At 40.2% G+C, this 15,579-nt stretch overlaps 2 protein-coding genes across 5 annotated transcripts; one reads left to right on the top strand and one right to left on the bottom strand.

Moving 5' to 3' along the window:
* Positions 1–1,728: 1,728 nt before the first annotated feature.
* Positions 1,729–5,192, bottom strand: LOC103700457 (ATP synthase). Of its 2 annotated transcripts, none has more exons than XM_039132467.2 (3): positions 4,984–5,191; positions 4,826–4,868; positions 1,729–1,986 (listed from the first exon to the last, which is right to left on the bottom strand). In XM_039132467.2, exons 1-3 carry the CDS (start codon positions 5,102–5,104, stop codon positions 1,983–1,985), a joined length of 168 nt encoding a protein of 55 aa, XP_038988395.1. In that variant the 5' UTR covers positions 5,105–5,191; the 3' UTR covers positions 1,729–1,982. The 2 variants fall into 2 exon arrangements, with proteins under 2 accessions (XP_038988395.1, XP_038988394.2); XM_039132466.2 differs by lacking the exon at positions 1,729–1,986 and adding an exon at positions 2,772–3,046 and having other exon boundaries at positions 4,984–5,192.
* Positions 5,193–5,928: 736 nt separating this feature from the next.
* On the top strand, positions 5,929–14,585 carry LOC103697838 (uncharacterized). 3 transcript variants are annotated; one of them, XM_039132461.2, is made up of 4 exons: positions 5,929–6,335; positions 6,695–6,887; positions 13,582–13,671; positions 13,865–14,585. In XM_039132461.2, exons 2-4 carry the CDS (start codon positions 6,784–6,786, stop codon positions 14,388–14,390), a joined length of 720 nt encoding a protein of 239 aa, XP_038988389.2. In that variant the 5' UTR covers positions 5,929–6,335; positions 6,695–6,783; the 3' UTR covers positions 14,391–14,585. The 3 variants fall into 3 exon arrangements, with proteins under 3 accessions (XP_038988389.2, XP_038988392.2, XP_038988390.2); XM_039132464.2 differs by having other exon boundaries at positions 6,195–6,335; positions 6,677–6,887; XM_039132462.3 differs by lacking the exon at positions 5,929–6,335 and having other exon boundaries at positions 6,641–6,887.
* The last annotated feature ends 994 nt before the right edge of the window (positions 14,586–15,579 follow it).

Genomic DNA, 15,579 nt, shown 5'->3' with positions numbered 1-15,579 from the left:
TTTGATCTTAGCAGATATAATCAGATGTGAATAGACATTACTGGCAGAAATATGAATCAGATATAATCTGATCTTAGCAGGCTTAGGCTGGAAGAGCAAATGACAATTGAGGGATCACAGGCTGAATCGGCTCTGATCGAACCAAGATAACTGCAAATTAGAATTCGCAATAACGATCCTCTTCCTACTTAAAAATAACTTTCGGAAATCGTATTGAGGCTAATGAGACTCTAAGCTGGTCAGACCCGTGGTCTTCTCTGCACTTATTTATGATGTATCGGACAGCAGACAAGATTTCAGTCTGCGGACTGAATGGGAGATAAATCAAACACGATAAGTTTTATTTATTAAGAATAAGCCAAGAAAAATTACAAAACTTCTGCACGGATGGTATCACCTTTGCCACTTGGATCAAGCGGACAATTCTGGTTAGCGTTGGCCCTCGAGGATGGAAGTAGAAGGTGAGGATCAATTCCTCCTAACCTCAAAAAGAGAGAATAAAAAAAAGTAATAAAAATAAACAGAAAGGAAAATTATGTAAGAAGGTGAAGCAGAGGCATTGGCGATGGTGTAGGTTTCAGAATCTAAAAACCTATCCAAGGTGCTATGATGCAACTTGATGAGATTTGCTAACTGCGTTCACAAGACATCCATAAACTGATCATCAAAAAAGAGGGAAATTACTATGCAAGTCAGGTAATCTGATCTTCCGTGTGTAATGCGTAAGCCCCCAAAAATGATTTTTTTCGAAAAATGAATTTTCAAAAGATCAAATCACTATGCACATCTTAGTGGTCGTGACTTTTGGGGGCCTTTATTTTATCCTCTTCCTGCTCTATGGATCGAAAGGCAGTGCCACGCCGGTTTAGAATTCGGATTAAGGCTCCCTACCCTTTTTCTTAAGAGAAAAAAAGAAATAGGACCAAACCTCCAAAAAGAAGTCTGAGCACTGGAGGAAGTGTTTTTCACTGTATGATGAAGAAATAAAAAAGATGAGACAACGGTAGCGCAAACAAGCATGCAATGCTTCTCTACTGACCTGATGAAAGAGCCAGTGACAACAACTCTGCGAGAAGATTTTAGAAGATGAACTGCCAAATAGAAATCAAAATGCCTCACATACAAGGAAGTTCCAATCATCTATTTATGTCCTATACCCTGTACCACTGTTAGCAACTGCTTTTGGAAATCATCTTTATATCCAGTCTTCCAAACCGAATGCAGCACATGAACCCTTTGGAGAGTCATTGAATCACACACTCTCCTATCACAACCTCAGCCAACTAGAACGTTACCTCAGCCAACTGGGATACTGGATTCACTTTAAAGTGGGATGAACGGACTAACAAAGATCATAACCTTGTATACATCCCTTTGAAGCAACCAACGACATATCATTGTGCATCTGTTGAAACCGAGCACAGACCATCAATCAAGTTACATGGAATAAGAACACAATCTGGAAGGAACAGGCATCACCATTCACCAACCCCCCCGCAAGTGCCAAGGGATTGTATTCAGCCAGAAGGCCGAACCAGACAGGCACAATCTGGAAGGAAGTCCAACAAATCATAGCTATGTTAGTCGATTTCCAACTGCGTTTAGGCATTGCCATCACCAGCGTCCGCCAAAAGAAGGGAAGTTCATGTTGATATCAGAACAGAGGCCAGCGGCTGATTCAAAGCATATATCAGCCGAGAGCACCAGCATGCCAGTAGTATGATAACCTTATTATAAGGCAACAAACATGCACATATGACTATTAGACTAGGCGGCAGTTTAACACTCTTACAACTTACAATAAAATCCTTCAAGGAACTGTCCATATACCATCCATCAGTCTTTATTTTCAATTGAAAAATACTAAGAAGTTTTCAACATAAAGCACATAGACCATGCTCAGTTTTTATGCAGAACAACGAGGGACTTGGCCAGCCTCATCATGGAAACAAACTCAAACCAGCAACCAAATCAGCTTTAGTTTACCTACAAAAAATTGACGCTTTTAGTCTGCTTGTTTACAATGGGAAATATACATATCATACATGTGTCCAACAAAAATAATTCAAACATTTGAACCCACTCGTTCAGGTGTTAAAAAAAACATTTTGACAACAAAATTGAGAAAAATCAGAATAATCTTTGCATGATCACTAGGAACATGGACTACCAGGCCTATTTTAATATAATTGTTAGAATGCCATTGCGCTTCCTCAATTCATCAAGACAGCCTTCTCTAAGTCTTGGAAATGTTGAATAACATTAAGCATGTGCATGAATACACAAAATTCTAATAAAACTGGATAGAACAACATGTACTGGTTGGCATGGCATGCAAGCAATCAGCAAAAGGCTAAAGACAAGAAAACACCCAAACCATGTATCGAGGGGCAAAAGACAGTGAAAGAATAGTTTTTTTTTTCTGAGCAAAAGGCTATAACAGCCACTTGCACACCACACTTGTTCATGTTTTTAATCTGAACTGACTTATCACATTTTATAACTTAGTATAATATTTTTGACACATGTTCCCCCCTTGCAATATCAAAGTAACAATTTGCTTTTCTCTCAGGAAATTCAACATATTCAAAAATAAAAGACAACTAACAAGCAGCTTAACCAATAAAAATGGCAATGTTGCAAGTGACCACTACGATCAGCAAGTTTGCTAAGTGCACGAACTTTACACTTGAATAATAGCAGTGGTGATCATTTTGCTATACCAAAATCATAGACGTGCAGCATGAATTCAAAATTATTCTTCAACGTATAAACATTTGCATCTCCAAAATGAGAAGGCTGTATCATACTACTGTTTGCAAAAGTGCGTTTGCATCTTGACAGAAAAACTACTGTGCTTGCTCTATACCCCTCACGTGTTACATGATATCAGACAGTCCTAATCATGAATGTAGGTTTACCATTGAAGTTTTGGTTAGCATTTCCAGATTTGGGAGTGTTGACTGCAGAGCAGTATGGAATGGTAAGGGCGTTGGAAGCAGGCAGCTCAATAAGCGAATCTGTCCCGGATTCAATAAGTGCATCGCTTGATGAAAGTCAGATGAAACAAGAGAGTGAGGTCCCAACGAATCGATTTTGGTTAGAATCATTAACCGAATAAAGAAAATAATTCTGTTGATACATTCGGTGAAAATTGGAGACCAAAAAAAGATATCCATAATCTCCACAACACATTTTAGGCATCTCTCAAACCAACATTGTGTCCTGAGACTGCTCATCATTAACATCAACTTCTAATTACAGACATTGGCAATCTACATAGGCCTTCATTGAAAAATGCGAAAGAGTATAATAGAACTGCAATTTAAATCCTTGCATAACCAGCCATCATCTAGAAAATCCTATTTTCCACATAACCCAGTTGCATGGCATTGATTAATTAAAACCATATGAAAAGGGTACTTTTTGCCACTCATTCCTTTAGAAGCATGCCAAATCTTTCCTCATTAAGTACTGATAAATATGGTTAAATCAAGTTAGGGTTTGTTAGGGTTTAAAATGAGTTTAATAAATATTTCTTTTTCCTTGTTAGGGTTTGTTACCTTGTTTTCAGTAATCAAATAAGCTATCACAAGAACTCAATTTGCCTGCCTCATTTGACAAAGCAACTCCTGTATATCCCTTCCAAACTATGGTGGTTTCATGATAGGTACCTTATGGTCAGTTTTTCAATTCCTGTGGGCTTCTGGCACAACTGCACGGCATCTAAATCTTACAAGGCATGATAGTGAAACCGCACTAACAAATTGGTATCCAGTCAACTTAGTTCTTCTTGCATAAGCAGTCAATACTATTGGGACTACCATTACCTTCTTGCAAATTTCAGTTAATCATCTAATGTCACAATGCTTCAATCAACAAATTGTTATCATTCATTAGCAACCAATGCACTTACGGATTGAAATTATTTATTTTAAAAAAAAAGAATGAAATGAGACTTGCCTTTCCATACTCTTAGATATATTCCAAGAAACATTAGGATATCATCAGCATACAAAACTAGCCTCTGTATTAGCTCTTAACAAATAAAAGGGAACAGATAGAACTTCTTATGGCCCTCTGCTCTACACCTTTACTCTATCAAAATATCCTTTCCAATATTTATTAGAACTGAAATCCCTGCAATCATTTTGTTCTTGGATTTTTCTAAAGCCATATAATCCAAGTGCCCTGCTTTCCATCTCTAGATTCATATTTTTGTAATCATCCCCATGAATTCTAGACTTCATCCGGGAAGAGTAACACACACCAAAATTAGAACTACACCTTTGGTAATCAAAAAGCCTTAGAATAAGATACATCCATGTCTCCTTAAACTTTTTGCCAAAACACATGCGACTCTCAAATCATTCATTTAGCAGACATTATCCATAACACAAAACCGGTCGTTTGTAAAACTTGTTTTTACCAGCAAAATGGGAGAACAACATTAACAATAAAGAAAAGACTTCACACTGAACTCCAATACAAGGGAATCCAAGATGTAATCATTAGGGGGAAACGGAACCAGAGCAATTTTTAACGTGGCGATTCTGTACAACATATATGCCACAAAAATCGAACAAAAGAGAAGACGATGCAACCTTTGTTTGAAAAGAAAACCCAAAAACATTTGTACCAGATGTAGCACCAAATCTTCGCTAATCTAACGTATCCTAACACCCAAACATCAAGCACCGCGAGATCATACGTCCATACAAGGTGATAAATCGAAATAATATCCAAAGGGCATCCAAAATTCCTTTTTTTAAAAAAAGAAAAAGGAAAAGGAAAAGAAAAACTAGGATTTGAGATAAGACTGAACCTGTTGTGCTCCTGCACGAAGCGAGAGTTCTTGGCGTCCTCCTCTGGCGCACCAAAGAAAAAACAAAGAAGAAAAATTAGAAGACAAGACAAAAATGACGAAGACAAAAAGGGAGGCGAGATCGCCGCGGGGGGGTAAACAGGCGGAAATTTAATCACCGGTGAGGCCGGCGGTGAGCTTGACGATGACGGCGCCGGTGATGGCGAAGCCGACGAGGAAGGGCCAGTTGCGGTTGAACTCCCTCCTGAAAAACACCGGCCATGGATCGAACTTCCTCATCCTTCCTTTTCTCCCCTCTCTCTCTCTCTCTCTCTCTCTCTATCGCCCAAGCGAGGAAATGAAAGACGCAGTCGCAGGGACCACTTTTGCTTGTTTCCATAGCCAAATGAACGGTGCTGATGTGATGCTGGGCCTACGCACACATCAAATGGGCGCATCTATGATTTCATTTTAGGTCAGGACCCAGTAGTAATATGGGCTAAAAAGCCAAGGCCTTGAGTTGGGCTGGACTATGGCTTCGGTTTTCGGGCTCGAAACTTTGGGCTGCGCAAGGTGAGCATCAGCCCAGGCCTTTGGGTCCAGCCCCTGGATGGGCTGGGGTAGAATGTTTTAACCATGTCTATCTTAGCATTTTGCCTATGATCAAGTTGTATCTATTACGTTTTTATGAGCCCCACGTTGGAATGCCTTTAATATCTATGCTGGTAAATCCTTGCCATCATACTTAACATGTCATGCCAACACATTAATTATTACATTTGCAGGATGAAATCATCACACATAAACATTCACTCCATCTCGATATCTAAAACAAGAATCACTTGTGAGATGTACTTATGCAAGACACCATATAAACATTCAAGGTTTCTTATACTTCAGTGTGTATAAAGACAGTGTAACGGCATGTAGGAACAATACAACTACATAGAAGAACTAGCATAAATATATATGATATACTTGTAAATGCGCGCAGATCTTGTTTAAATGTATGCATGACTAAGAACTAAATGCCGATGATCAAGGAACCCCATATTAAACTCCAGTCAAAGAAACGATTGGATGTCAAGTTTCCCAACAAAATACTAGGGCTCTGGCGAGGAACTGAGGTTGCCGCGCAATAAACACGCTTATAAGCTGTGCGCGTTGGCCGTAAACCCAGAGCCATGACGCCATTCAGGGCTCTCAGAGGCGGGTCGGGCGGTGATTGCCGAGGGAATTCCCTCGGTTGACAAGATCCCGGCGCGACCCATCATCCATCGAGACTACACGACGCAAAACGCCTACTCCGACGAGATTGTGCCCAGAGGTCAATTTCCGTCGTCAGGGAAAGAAAACGGAGTGCCGAGTCCCGATCACGTCCCCAAGTCCACCGCCAAGGAGGTTTATCTTGTCCGTCTGTGGAAGTCCTCTCTTGCCCCCGTGCATTGCTCTCAATCTCGATCGTGTTTCTCTCTCTTCAGAGCACCGCGGCCAAGGGGCGAGCCTTGATCGCTTCGGACCTCAATACACGGTATCGGCCCCCCAACTCAATCCCTTTTTTTTCCCGCGATTCGATGGCATTTCTCTCGCACTTTAGGTCGCACTCGAGATTTCTTGGGACTGATTTGCGGGAGGACGGATCTGCTTGTTAAATCTTTCTTTAGGTTTATGTTTCCGAGTCTTCCGATCGTTTTCTGCTACGAGAATTAGTTTCTAACGCTCTGGTCTTTGATTAGTTGCACTTCTTGAAGACTTTTGCGGTTTCTTGAAGAAAAGAGACCGGATTCTTGATAAATTGATTGGTCTAATTTTGTTTATACTGTTTATATTCATGACAAGATGTGGGCTTTTTTCTGAAAAAAAAATCACTAGAATGGAGTTTTACGACAGGATAAAGTTTGGGTGAGAAGCTGGAGCTGGAGTCGGAGTAGCAGGAGGGGTTGTTTAGTGGAGAGGTTGTGATTTGTGGGGTTATCAGTATGAGTCCGGACAGCGGCAGAAGCCCTCCTCGAGCACGTCGGTTCCGCACCGAGCGCATGTCCTATCGTGACGCCCCCTATGAGAGGGAACGCCGCAGCTACCGGTGAGCTTGCGTTTATGTTACTGGATTTGCTTTCATGTATTCCACTCTTCGAACTCGTAGTAGATGGAATGTTGTTCCTTTTGTATTCGAATGAATTGGACTTGCCCTTTCTAACTCAGGGGTCAATCTATCCACATTTGTTCATTTTAATGTTGTGAAATGCGAAATCCCTTATTTTCAAAATTGCTTGAGAACTACTACAATAGATGGATAGATAACTAATGGATGGTCATGAGCTTAAAATTCCAATTCACCACCTTGTGGGATCTGGCATTTAGAGCCCTTAAATGATTGATATTTCATGTTTTTTTAAGGAGGGGAAAAAAACTTGATGCTGATTCTGATAATGATATTTCTTTGTCAGTACATTTGTCAGAATGTTGATTAACATTTGCCTTCTTACTAAGTATAGCACAAACTTACCAGCATAGGCAATAAACACATTGTAGCATCAATAGCATGTATTTGCATAAGAAGATCTCTGTCAATCTCACCAACAAAATTAGCATCAATATCAATGTTACTTTCATTGCATTATTTTGACCAGAACAATCATAGTGGTGCAATATTGTTTTAATATACCAAACCAATGTTGTCATCTTTGTTATCGGCTTGGCTTTTAGTTTTACATTATTGTTATGAACACCCTTCTCAGTATTGGTATCTGTTGTATTATCTTTACAATACCATCTGTATGTACATGCACATTGACATACACACACATAGAGAGAGGGTGAGTGTGTGTGTGAGAGAGACAGAGAGATGCACAGATGGGTTTTGTTATAAATTTACCAAGTCTTAAACATGTTAGCATATTTGCTCTTATCTTAATTTATGAATCTTGCCTTTGCATTATCAGAAATTTTGAGTACCAAGCCATTTGTAGCACCACATAAATGCAATCTATTGAAAAAATAGTTTCGAGTTATTAGCCAAAAAAAAAAAAAAAGTTTCGAGTTAATGTGATGCTTCTTCCAAAAAACCATAAGTTGAGTCTTGGAACTCTACTCTGTCAAGGACTTCCTTAAGAGCCACGTGTGATGTTCCCCCTCCTAGTTTTCATTGAATGTTTACCTATTTGGCCATGTGATTGCCTCCGACCAGCTTACTCTTAACTGTTAATTAATACGATGATTTCGGCATGGTACATCATACTGAATCAACAACCAGCTAGCTTGCATCCGCAGTATGAGAAATACTGAATCAACAACCAGCTAGCTTGCATCCGCAGTATGAGAACATTTGAGGTAAAGATAGAAGTACATGGTTTTTTATTTTTTTCTTTTGGTACAAAAGATAGAAGTACATATTCACACGCACATTTCATGACACATAAGAGTATGCATCCTTTTTAAGATAGTGTGGTATTCTGTTGGCCTTGATGCTTCCATTGCCTTTATCAGGGATCATTATTATGGCTAGAACAGACTGGTCTCCGAAACATAATGCTATCAATACCCACCAACCTGCCTAGCTAAAAATAGTGATTGACAACGACTGCTACCAAATAACAAGGGCTTGCAAAGGCTTTGGAATGCCATCCAAAAATAAATTTTGAAAGGCATACCAAATAGAAGTTTCAGCCATCTGAGTGTCATGGCATAGTTTAGTTGACTGCAGAAGATAAGGGAGCCCAGTCACTAATTGAGAAGTAAAATACTTATGCAATGATCAAACTATCTCAAGGACAACAGAAACCATCTATTTAGGTGATCAATTATATAGTACGCAAGCACTGTAGCCAATGTTATAGGAGGGAGAATATAACAAAAACCTTCGAATCAAGATCTGCTGAACCGGCCCAACCCGGCCGGTTCAGCGCGTACCGTACCAGTACCGATACCCACCGGTATGATTCGACTATTGAAAACGGTTCCGGCCCTACAGGGGTCGGAATGGACCAATTCCGCTGTGTATCGGGGCGAACCGAGCCGGTTTGCACAGGTCCAAGCGCGGGCGCTCTGCGCGCCCACGCGTAGGGAAGAGCACCCACGCAGGCGCAGGGGACAGCTCGCCCAATTCAATGCCTCAGAGTGGCATTTAATGCCACTTTGTGGCATTTAACGTGGACCGCATCCGCGCGCGCGTCCGTGCATTAATTTTTTTTTTGTCTTCGCCGGTTTGGTACTGGTTTGTTTCGGTATTGTACCGGTATCGACGCCCACCAGTATGTCGGTATAATCGGTACAGTAGACCTTGCTTCAAATGCTAAGAAAAGTATTGCTAGTTTTGTTGATATAAAATTATCTTATTTGCCTCACAATTTACTAGACATGCAACTTCCTAAAATAGCATCTATTACCACATAACTGAATCATACAAAGGCTCAACAATCTCAAGAATCAATGGTATAGACCTAATGATGCCCTAGAACCTAAAGACTTAAGGCTAGCTAGAAAAACAATAGCCACATGTGCCATAGTTATTGTCTAAATGTTGATGCAGAACAACATTTCAGACAATGCAAATACTAGAAATCCACCAATAGAGCGTTCGGAATCCACCGAACAATGGTAACTAAACCTACGAAATCCACCAATGGGGTATCGGGGTTGAGGCGGGTGGCGGTGTCGAGGTAGATGGGATGCGGCATCGAGTTGGGTGGCGGCGTCGAGGTGGGTGGCGGCAACGGAGGTGGAGCGGTGGGAGAAGGAAAAAAAAATTACACTAGTTGAGTGGAAAAAATTCTCGTAACAAAATCATGTGGATTTGGGTTGTTTGGATTGCTATGGATAGTTAGAATTTGAGGAGCAAATTTAGTTTGAAAGATATTTGGGGGAAAAGGCCAAATCTGAAATTTGTTAGCCAAATTTTAATTCTAAATGAGCTGTAATTTGTTAAGAAAACTAATTACACTTTTCTTGAAGGTGGGACACGTGGAAGAAAGAAAAGGAAGGAAGTGGTGATGGATTTCAAAATTTGGGGAGAAGATTATGGATAGTTGGAATTTGAGGAGCAAATTTAGTTTCAAAGACATTTGGGGGGAAAGGCCAAATTCAAATTTGTTAGCCAAATTCAAATTCTAGATGAGTTGTAATCTATTAAGAAAACTAATTACACTCTCTTTGAGTGGTGGCACACATGGAGGGAAGAAAAGAAAAGCAGTGGTGATGGATTTCGAGATTTGGGGAGAAGATTAAGAAAAAAGAAACTGAAATCTGCTAGTCTTTTTTTTTTCTTTTTTTTTGGTGCTCTCTGTTTGCCTTTTTTTTAAACTAAGGCGATGGCGACGATGAAGATGGTGAAGGACTTGGCAGCCGGCGTCTATTGGATGACGCAAAAACAACACGACAGTGACGACGGAGGAACCGGAGGAGATGGCTGTCGAATCTCGCTTCGTGGTTCGGCGGTGACGATGAGTTCTTCTTGTTGTTCGATGAGGATGATCTCTTCGTGCGGCTCGGTGATGGCAATGATCTTTTCTTGCGGCTTAGCGAGGGCGTCGAAGTCTTCTCCAAGTTCGGAACTTGTGCTTGATGAGCGACGGATTTTGATACGATCCGGCGTTCGCGGTGCGAGTGCTTGATCGAAGAACAAGTGAGGAAATGCGTACACGTGAGGAAGTGGGAGTGGGGGTGGACCGTCCATAAACTAGGATCTTCGACGAAGAAGCGAAGGATGATCAAATGATGAGTAGTAGGATCTTCGGCTCTGATACCAATTTGATGCAGAACAACGCCTCGGACAATACAAATACTAGGAGTCCACCAATAAGGCATCCAGAATCCACTGAATAATGGTAACTAAACCCACAGAGTCCACCAACAAAAGAAAATATGAGGAAGCTCTCAAAATTAATCATCATCCTTTTAACAAAGCCTTATAAGCCTTTATATAGGCAAAAACTAAAAAAAAAAAGAGAAACCAAAATATCCCTACAGAAAAGATCAATGTACCCAACAAATAAAACATAAAAAACTCTCTCTCTCTCTCTCTCATAATCTGTCACCTAGCCAAAGTGCCACTGCGTGGGCTGCCCTCCTATGCATGCGATTGTACACATGTCTAATTGATGATCTGGGACTGGTGTCCGCACCAAATGTCCTCATATGCTTCCGTAGCATCCTGATGAGGCATGGTATTTCTTGGCTCAATGATCATTAGAGGTTTAAGGATTGTAAGGAAGTTGGATGTTGATAGGAAGAAAAGGGAAGAGGTGACTAAATTATGGAAAAGGGATTTTTTACATTTTTTTGCATCATCTTTAAGGAGAGTATTCAATTGGTCTTTTTCCCCACATCTTCACATCCCACATTAGTAAATAATCTTTTTAAAATGCAGATGCCTGATTATCCGTCTCGTTATCTTTCATCCGAACATCATATAATGAAATGCTGAACTCATTTTCTTTCCATTCTTCGAATCATCACAATGGAGATGGAATTTCTTGCATGTTGGAAGAAAAAGACCCAAGTGACTATGTTTTTGTTTACTTTTTTTATGGAGCTGCCTTTTAGGCACCCTGCCTAACGCTGGGTGATTTGCCTAGGCAACATAGATCTTGGGGCACGTACATGGGCAGTTTGCTAGGCCTAGTGCAAGTCTTTGGCGGCATGCTTGGACCAAGGTGCATCATGATATGTTGGTCGGGTGCATTTCAAGGTACCATAACCATCTAGTCTTTTCCCAACTATTTGGGATTAGCTTTATGGATTCTCAATCGCCTAGTTATTCCTATTTTGGATTTGGTTCATCTCTAGGCATATAGATTAAAAGGAGGAAGAAGAAAGGGGGGTGGTGATGACACCAAAGTTCCAATGACCAATGATGACACTGAACAATGGCGCTTTTGCATAACTGTACACACTGAACCTGTTTTTCTCCCATTAAATCTTGTCCCCACTTCCTCCATCTCTTCTTCTTATTCTTCTTCCATTTTTCGTCCTCCTGCCCTCAGCACAACCTCCCACCTCCAACAAAAAAAAAACACTAAAAAAGGAACAATTATGATCATTGTTGCCATGGTGATGGTGGTTGCTGCAGCAGGTCTTGGTGGCAGAAAATGTGTTGGATATCAAGCAAAGAAGCTCATTTACAATAGGCAACTGATATTGTGTGGCTTGGGATCATATCAACTTCATGCATTTAAGGTAGGAAACAATATTGAATGGATTGTCTATCATGGATTTGTTTCTAGCCTAACAAGGGGGTAAGAATAAGAGGAAAAAGAACAGAAATGGAAAGAGAGTAAAAAAATTAAAAATTACAATCTGCTTATGGATTTACAACCATTAGGTCTGGTGTTATGCTTATTTTAAATTTAGCTAGTTTAAAGCCCTGATTGGGTTTGTTACAAGCATAATCGTGAAAGTCTGATTCTAAATTTCATTGCAGCCTCAGTTATAATAAGGAGTTCATGATATACTCTAGAGGGGCATAGGTTTGAAATCCCTTTGTCAATTCTCTCATTTTTGTATATGTTCAAAGAAAAAGAAAAACTGAAAGTGTCAAATTACCAGAAGAGTCTGTCTTGACAAAGTTATTGGGCCCTACATAGTCAATATGCTAGCCTTTTTCTTTTGTTCTTTTTATCCTTCTCGCATTTTGTTTGTTTGTAGATGGCTCAGATTGATCCAAAAGGAGCTGGTTTGGATTGTTATGAGGGTTAACTCAAGTCTCCCAAATAATTGTTTATCTACCGTGAATATACTTTTTCCCTCTTTATATATTTATTTTTTAGTGTTGCGGCTTTGTCATTTTGGTGCTGCAAGCGCATGGAGGCCTTGGTTGAGAGCTAAGTTAAACACTTCAATCTTGATTGAAAAAAATGGGCGAGAATCCTGGAATTATCCTTCTGATTCTTTTTTATACCTAAATCCTAGTCATGTGTTCTGCACTTGTTCTTCCGGTGAGCTAATTGTTTGTAGGAGGCTGGGATCCTTGGTTGATAAGGTGTAAGCTCTGTTCAGAATGTATGTTCTATATAGACAGTTGCTGCCTTCATATATAAATTAACTCTCCTTTCCCTTTGACGAATATGTCATGTTATAGTTTATCTGTACATCATTCATTTCTGTCACCTAAAGCTCATGCTTGTCCTTTATACTTTTGGAAAAAATATTTTTGAAAGGTGTTTGTGACGTATTGTTACATGTTTCACTTTGTTCAGTTGGTTAACTTTGATTTGTTAATGAAATTCTATATGAGATTCATTTTCATGTGCTGAAATCAAATGCCATCAATGCTGATTGCGACCTGGATGAAGAACGTGGAATGTATACATTAAGTTGGATCCTAGTTGTAGAAAGAAGCTCAAACTATAAATTGTTTTGAAATGAACATTACTTCTGCAAGAAATAGAGGACATTTTATCTGACTATAAATTTTATGAGTAAATTTAGAAAGAGAGTCCGTCTTATTTAATAAATAGTAAGATATCACTATCAAGGTTCTTTCATCTATGAGCAATTTGATGTTGCCATGTTTTTTTTATCATAAGTTTGCACATTTTAACTAATTTATAATAACCGCTAACCATTATAGTTGCCTTTATCTTTTTCCCTTTTAAGATGGTAATGGATAATGTCTCTCTTAAGTTACGTGATTTGGAGTGATGATACATTGCTCACTGGCATCGAACATGTCATGCATTGTTGGCAGCGATATTTCATCAAACTATTTGCACGAATACTTTATTGTACACAGGGGATTGTTTAAAGCTGGTGGTTCTATGTTCTTTGTCGTTGTCTTCCAGGGATTATCTCTGCAATAACTGTAAGCGTCCTGGACACTATGTTAGAGACTGTCCAAATGCAGCTGTCTGCAACAATTGTGCACTCCCAGGGTAAGTGATCATATTTGGTTTCAAAAAAAAAATGTTCAACAACTTTAATGGATTAAATCATCTAAAACTAAAACAAGTGCCGAACATGGGGGGCCTTCTATGAGTTGTTGGGTCATACAGTAATGCAGAATAGCAACCATCAGTTTATTTCCAACCTGACCATAAATACTTGCTGTCGGCGCTTTGTCTGCAGGCACATTGCAGCAGAGTGCACTACAAAGACCCTGTGCTGGAATTGCGAGGAGCCTGGACATGTTGCCAGTGAGTGCAGCAATGAACCTGTCTGCCACATGTGTAACAAAACAGGCCACCTGGCTCGAGATTGCCACAGCTCAAGATTAGTCCCCTTCAACTCCAGGCTCTGCAAAAACTGCTACAAGCCAGGCCATATTGCCACAGACTGCACCAATGACAAGGCTTGGAACAACTGCCGCAAGACTGGTCACCTGGCTCGTGAATGCCCTAACGACCCAGTATGCAATATCTGCAATGTTTCAGGCCATGTGGCATGCAACTGTCCCAAGGCAAGCGTGGCATCAGAGATCCAAGGTGGGCCCTTCTGCGGCATCATATGCCATATCTGTGGCCAGCCAGGTCACATCAGCCGTGACTGTCTTGGTATTGTTGTCTGCAACAACTGTGGTGGGCGCGGCCATCTGTCTTATGAGTGCCCCTCTGGCAGGTTTTTGGGTCATGATCTTCGAAGATACTTATGGTAAACTTGGTTCCATTGTTGGGTATCGGATGCTGCAAGGTTGGGCTGCTGTGACTATTCTAGTTGATGCTTTTCCGAAATTTTGGGTTCATGTTATTGAGGAGGTGTTTACTCTGGTGGGCATATATTTTGGCCAGAATTGAAGATTGAAACTTCTTTACTTGAGCTGATATAGAATATTCTGACATTTTTACGTTTTTCTTTTCTTCTCTTACATGCTCCTGCAGCCTGCATGGTTTTGTTCGCTGTATAGTTGGTAACCAGTTAGTGAGTGCTAAGTTTTTTGTTGCATTGCAGTGGTAACACGCCACCAAGTGATGACAGGTTCTCTGGATTCTGTTAATCCATTCCAAACTCCTATGGATAAGAGCAAGTTGGACTGCTGATCCATATATGCTTTTTTGGTAGTCATATGCACCTGATCTGCATGGTATCCTTTACAGTTTCAGTTTCTTTCCAGGTTCTTGAACGTGATTTGTGAAGATGTCATGGTAGCCCCACAGTTATGGTTAATATTATACGGCTTTGAAATCTCGTGCTTGCCTCAATACTTTTGTTTCCAGATCACCTCCATATTTCTGGTACAGAGAACACTTTCAAGCCAACTCTGATTTAAGGACAAATTCTCTGGCTTGGATACAGATGACAATCTCAATGTCGCTTGGGTGTTTGTTGACGTGCATTGCATTGATTCACAGTGATGATAACCCAAAGACTGCCAGTTAATTCAAATTAATATAACAGCCTGACTAGCCAATACGTAACAGCACCAGGCTCAAGATCGTGGTCTTTTATGTACGAAGCTAAGACAAGACGGAAGCGTAGTTCATTTGGTCCGCTAGTCAGTTAGTTTGATTATACTTTAACCGAGCAGGATCTTCTTGCGTGTGATCAATTTATGCCATACTTCATGGATTCATTCAGAAGGGAGAGAAACTACCAGAAAATGAGTTGTGAAAATGCAAAATGCATCACCAATCATGAAAAATTATTGTACAGACATCAAAAATGATAAATTGTTGGCACATGGACTTGCCTCCTTTCTTTTGTATTTTTGTGCAATATAATAGTAAAATGCCATTTCTAGGGTAAAAACCTGGACCTCTCCCGTGGGCGAGAGATGCCCATCACCTGAACCAACAGTTGATTCGAGTTATCATAGCCCAACTCAGAGTAATGTCATAAGATACACG

The sequence above is a fragment of the Phoenix dactylifera genome, chromosome 14, assembly GCF_051530095.1.
Source record: "Phoenix dactylifera cultivar Ajwa chromosome 14, Ajwa_hap1_PhDact_Kaust_v1.1, whole genome shotgun sequence".
NCBI lineage: Eukaryota > Viridiplantae > Streptophyta > Magnoliopsida > Arecales > Arecaceae > Phoenix > Phoenix dactylifera.
Note: the sequence above shows the minus strand (reverse complement) of the source record. Positions and strands in the feature narration are given on the sequence as shown.

Excerpts from the sequence above, each read along its gene's own strand:
- LOC103700457 (XM_039132466.2), bottom strand. The coding sequence starts at position 5,104 with ATGAGGAAGTTCGATCCATGGCCGGTGTTTTTCAGGAGGGAGTTCAAC. Across the intron at positions 4,869-4,983 it reads GCTCACCGCCGGCCTCACCG|AGGAGGACGCCAAGAACTCT; the intron begins GTGATTAAATTT and ends TTGGTGCGCCAG. Across the intron at positions 3,047-4,825 it reads TTCGTGCAGGAGCACAACAG|CGATGCACTTATTGAATCCG; the intron begins GTTCAGTCTTAT and ends ACTTTCATCAAG.
- LOC103697838 (XM_039132461.2), top strand. The coding sequence starts at position 6,784 with ATGAGTCCGGACAGCGGCAGAAGCCCTCCTCGAGCACGTCGGTTCCGC. Across the intron at positions 6,888-13,581 it reads AGGGAACGCCGCAGCTACCG|GGATTATCTCTGCAATAACT; the intron begins GTGAGCTTGCGT and ends GTTGTCTTCCAG. Across the intron at positions 13,672-13,864 it reads AACAATTGTGCACTCCCAGG|GCACATTGCAGCAGAGTGCA; the intron begins GTAAGTGATCAT and ends CTTTGTCTGCAG.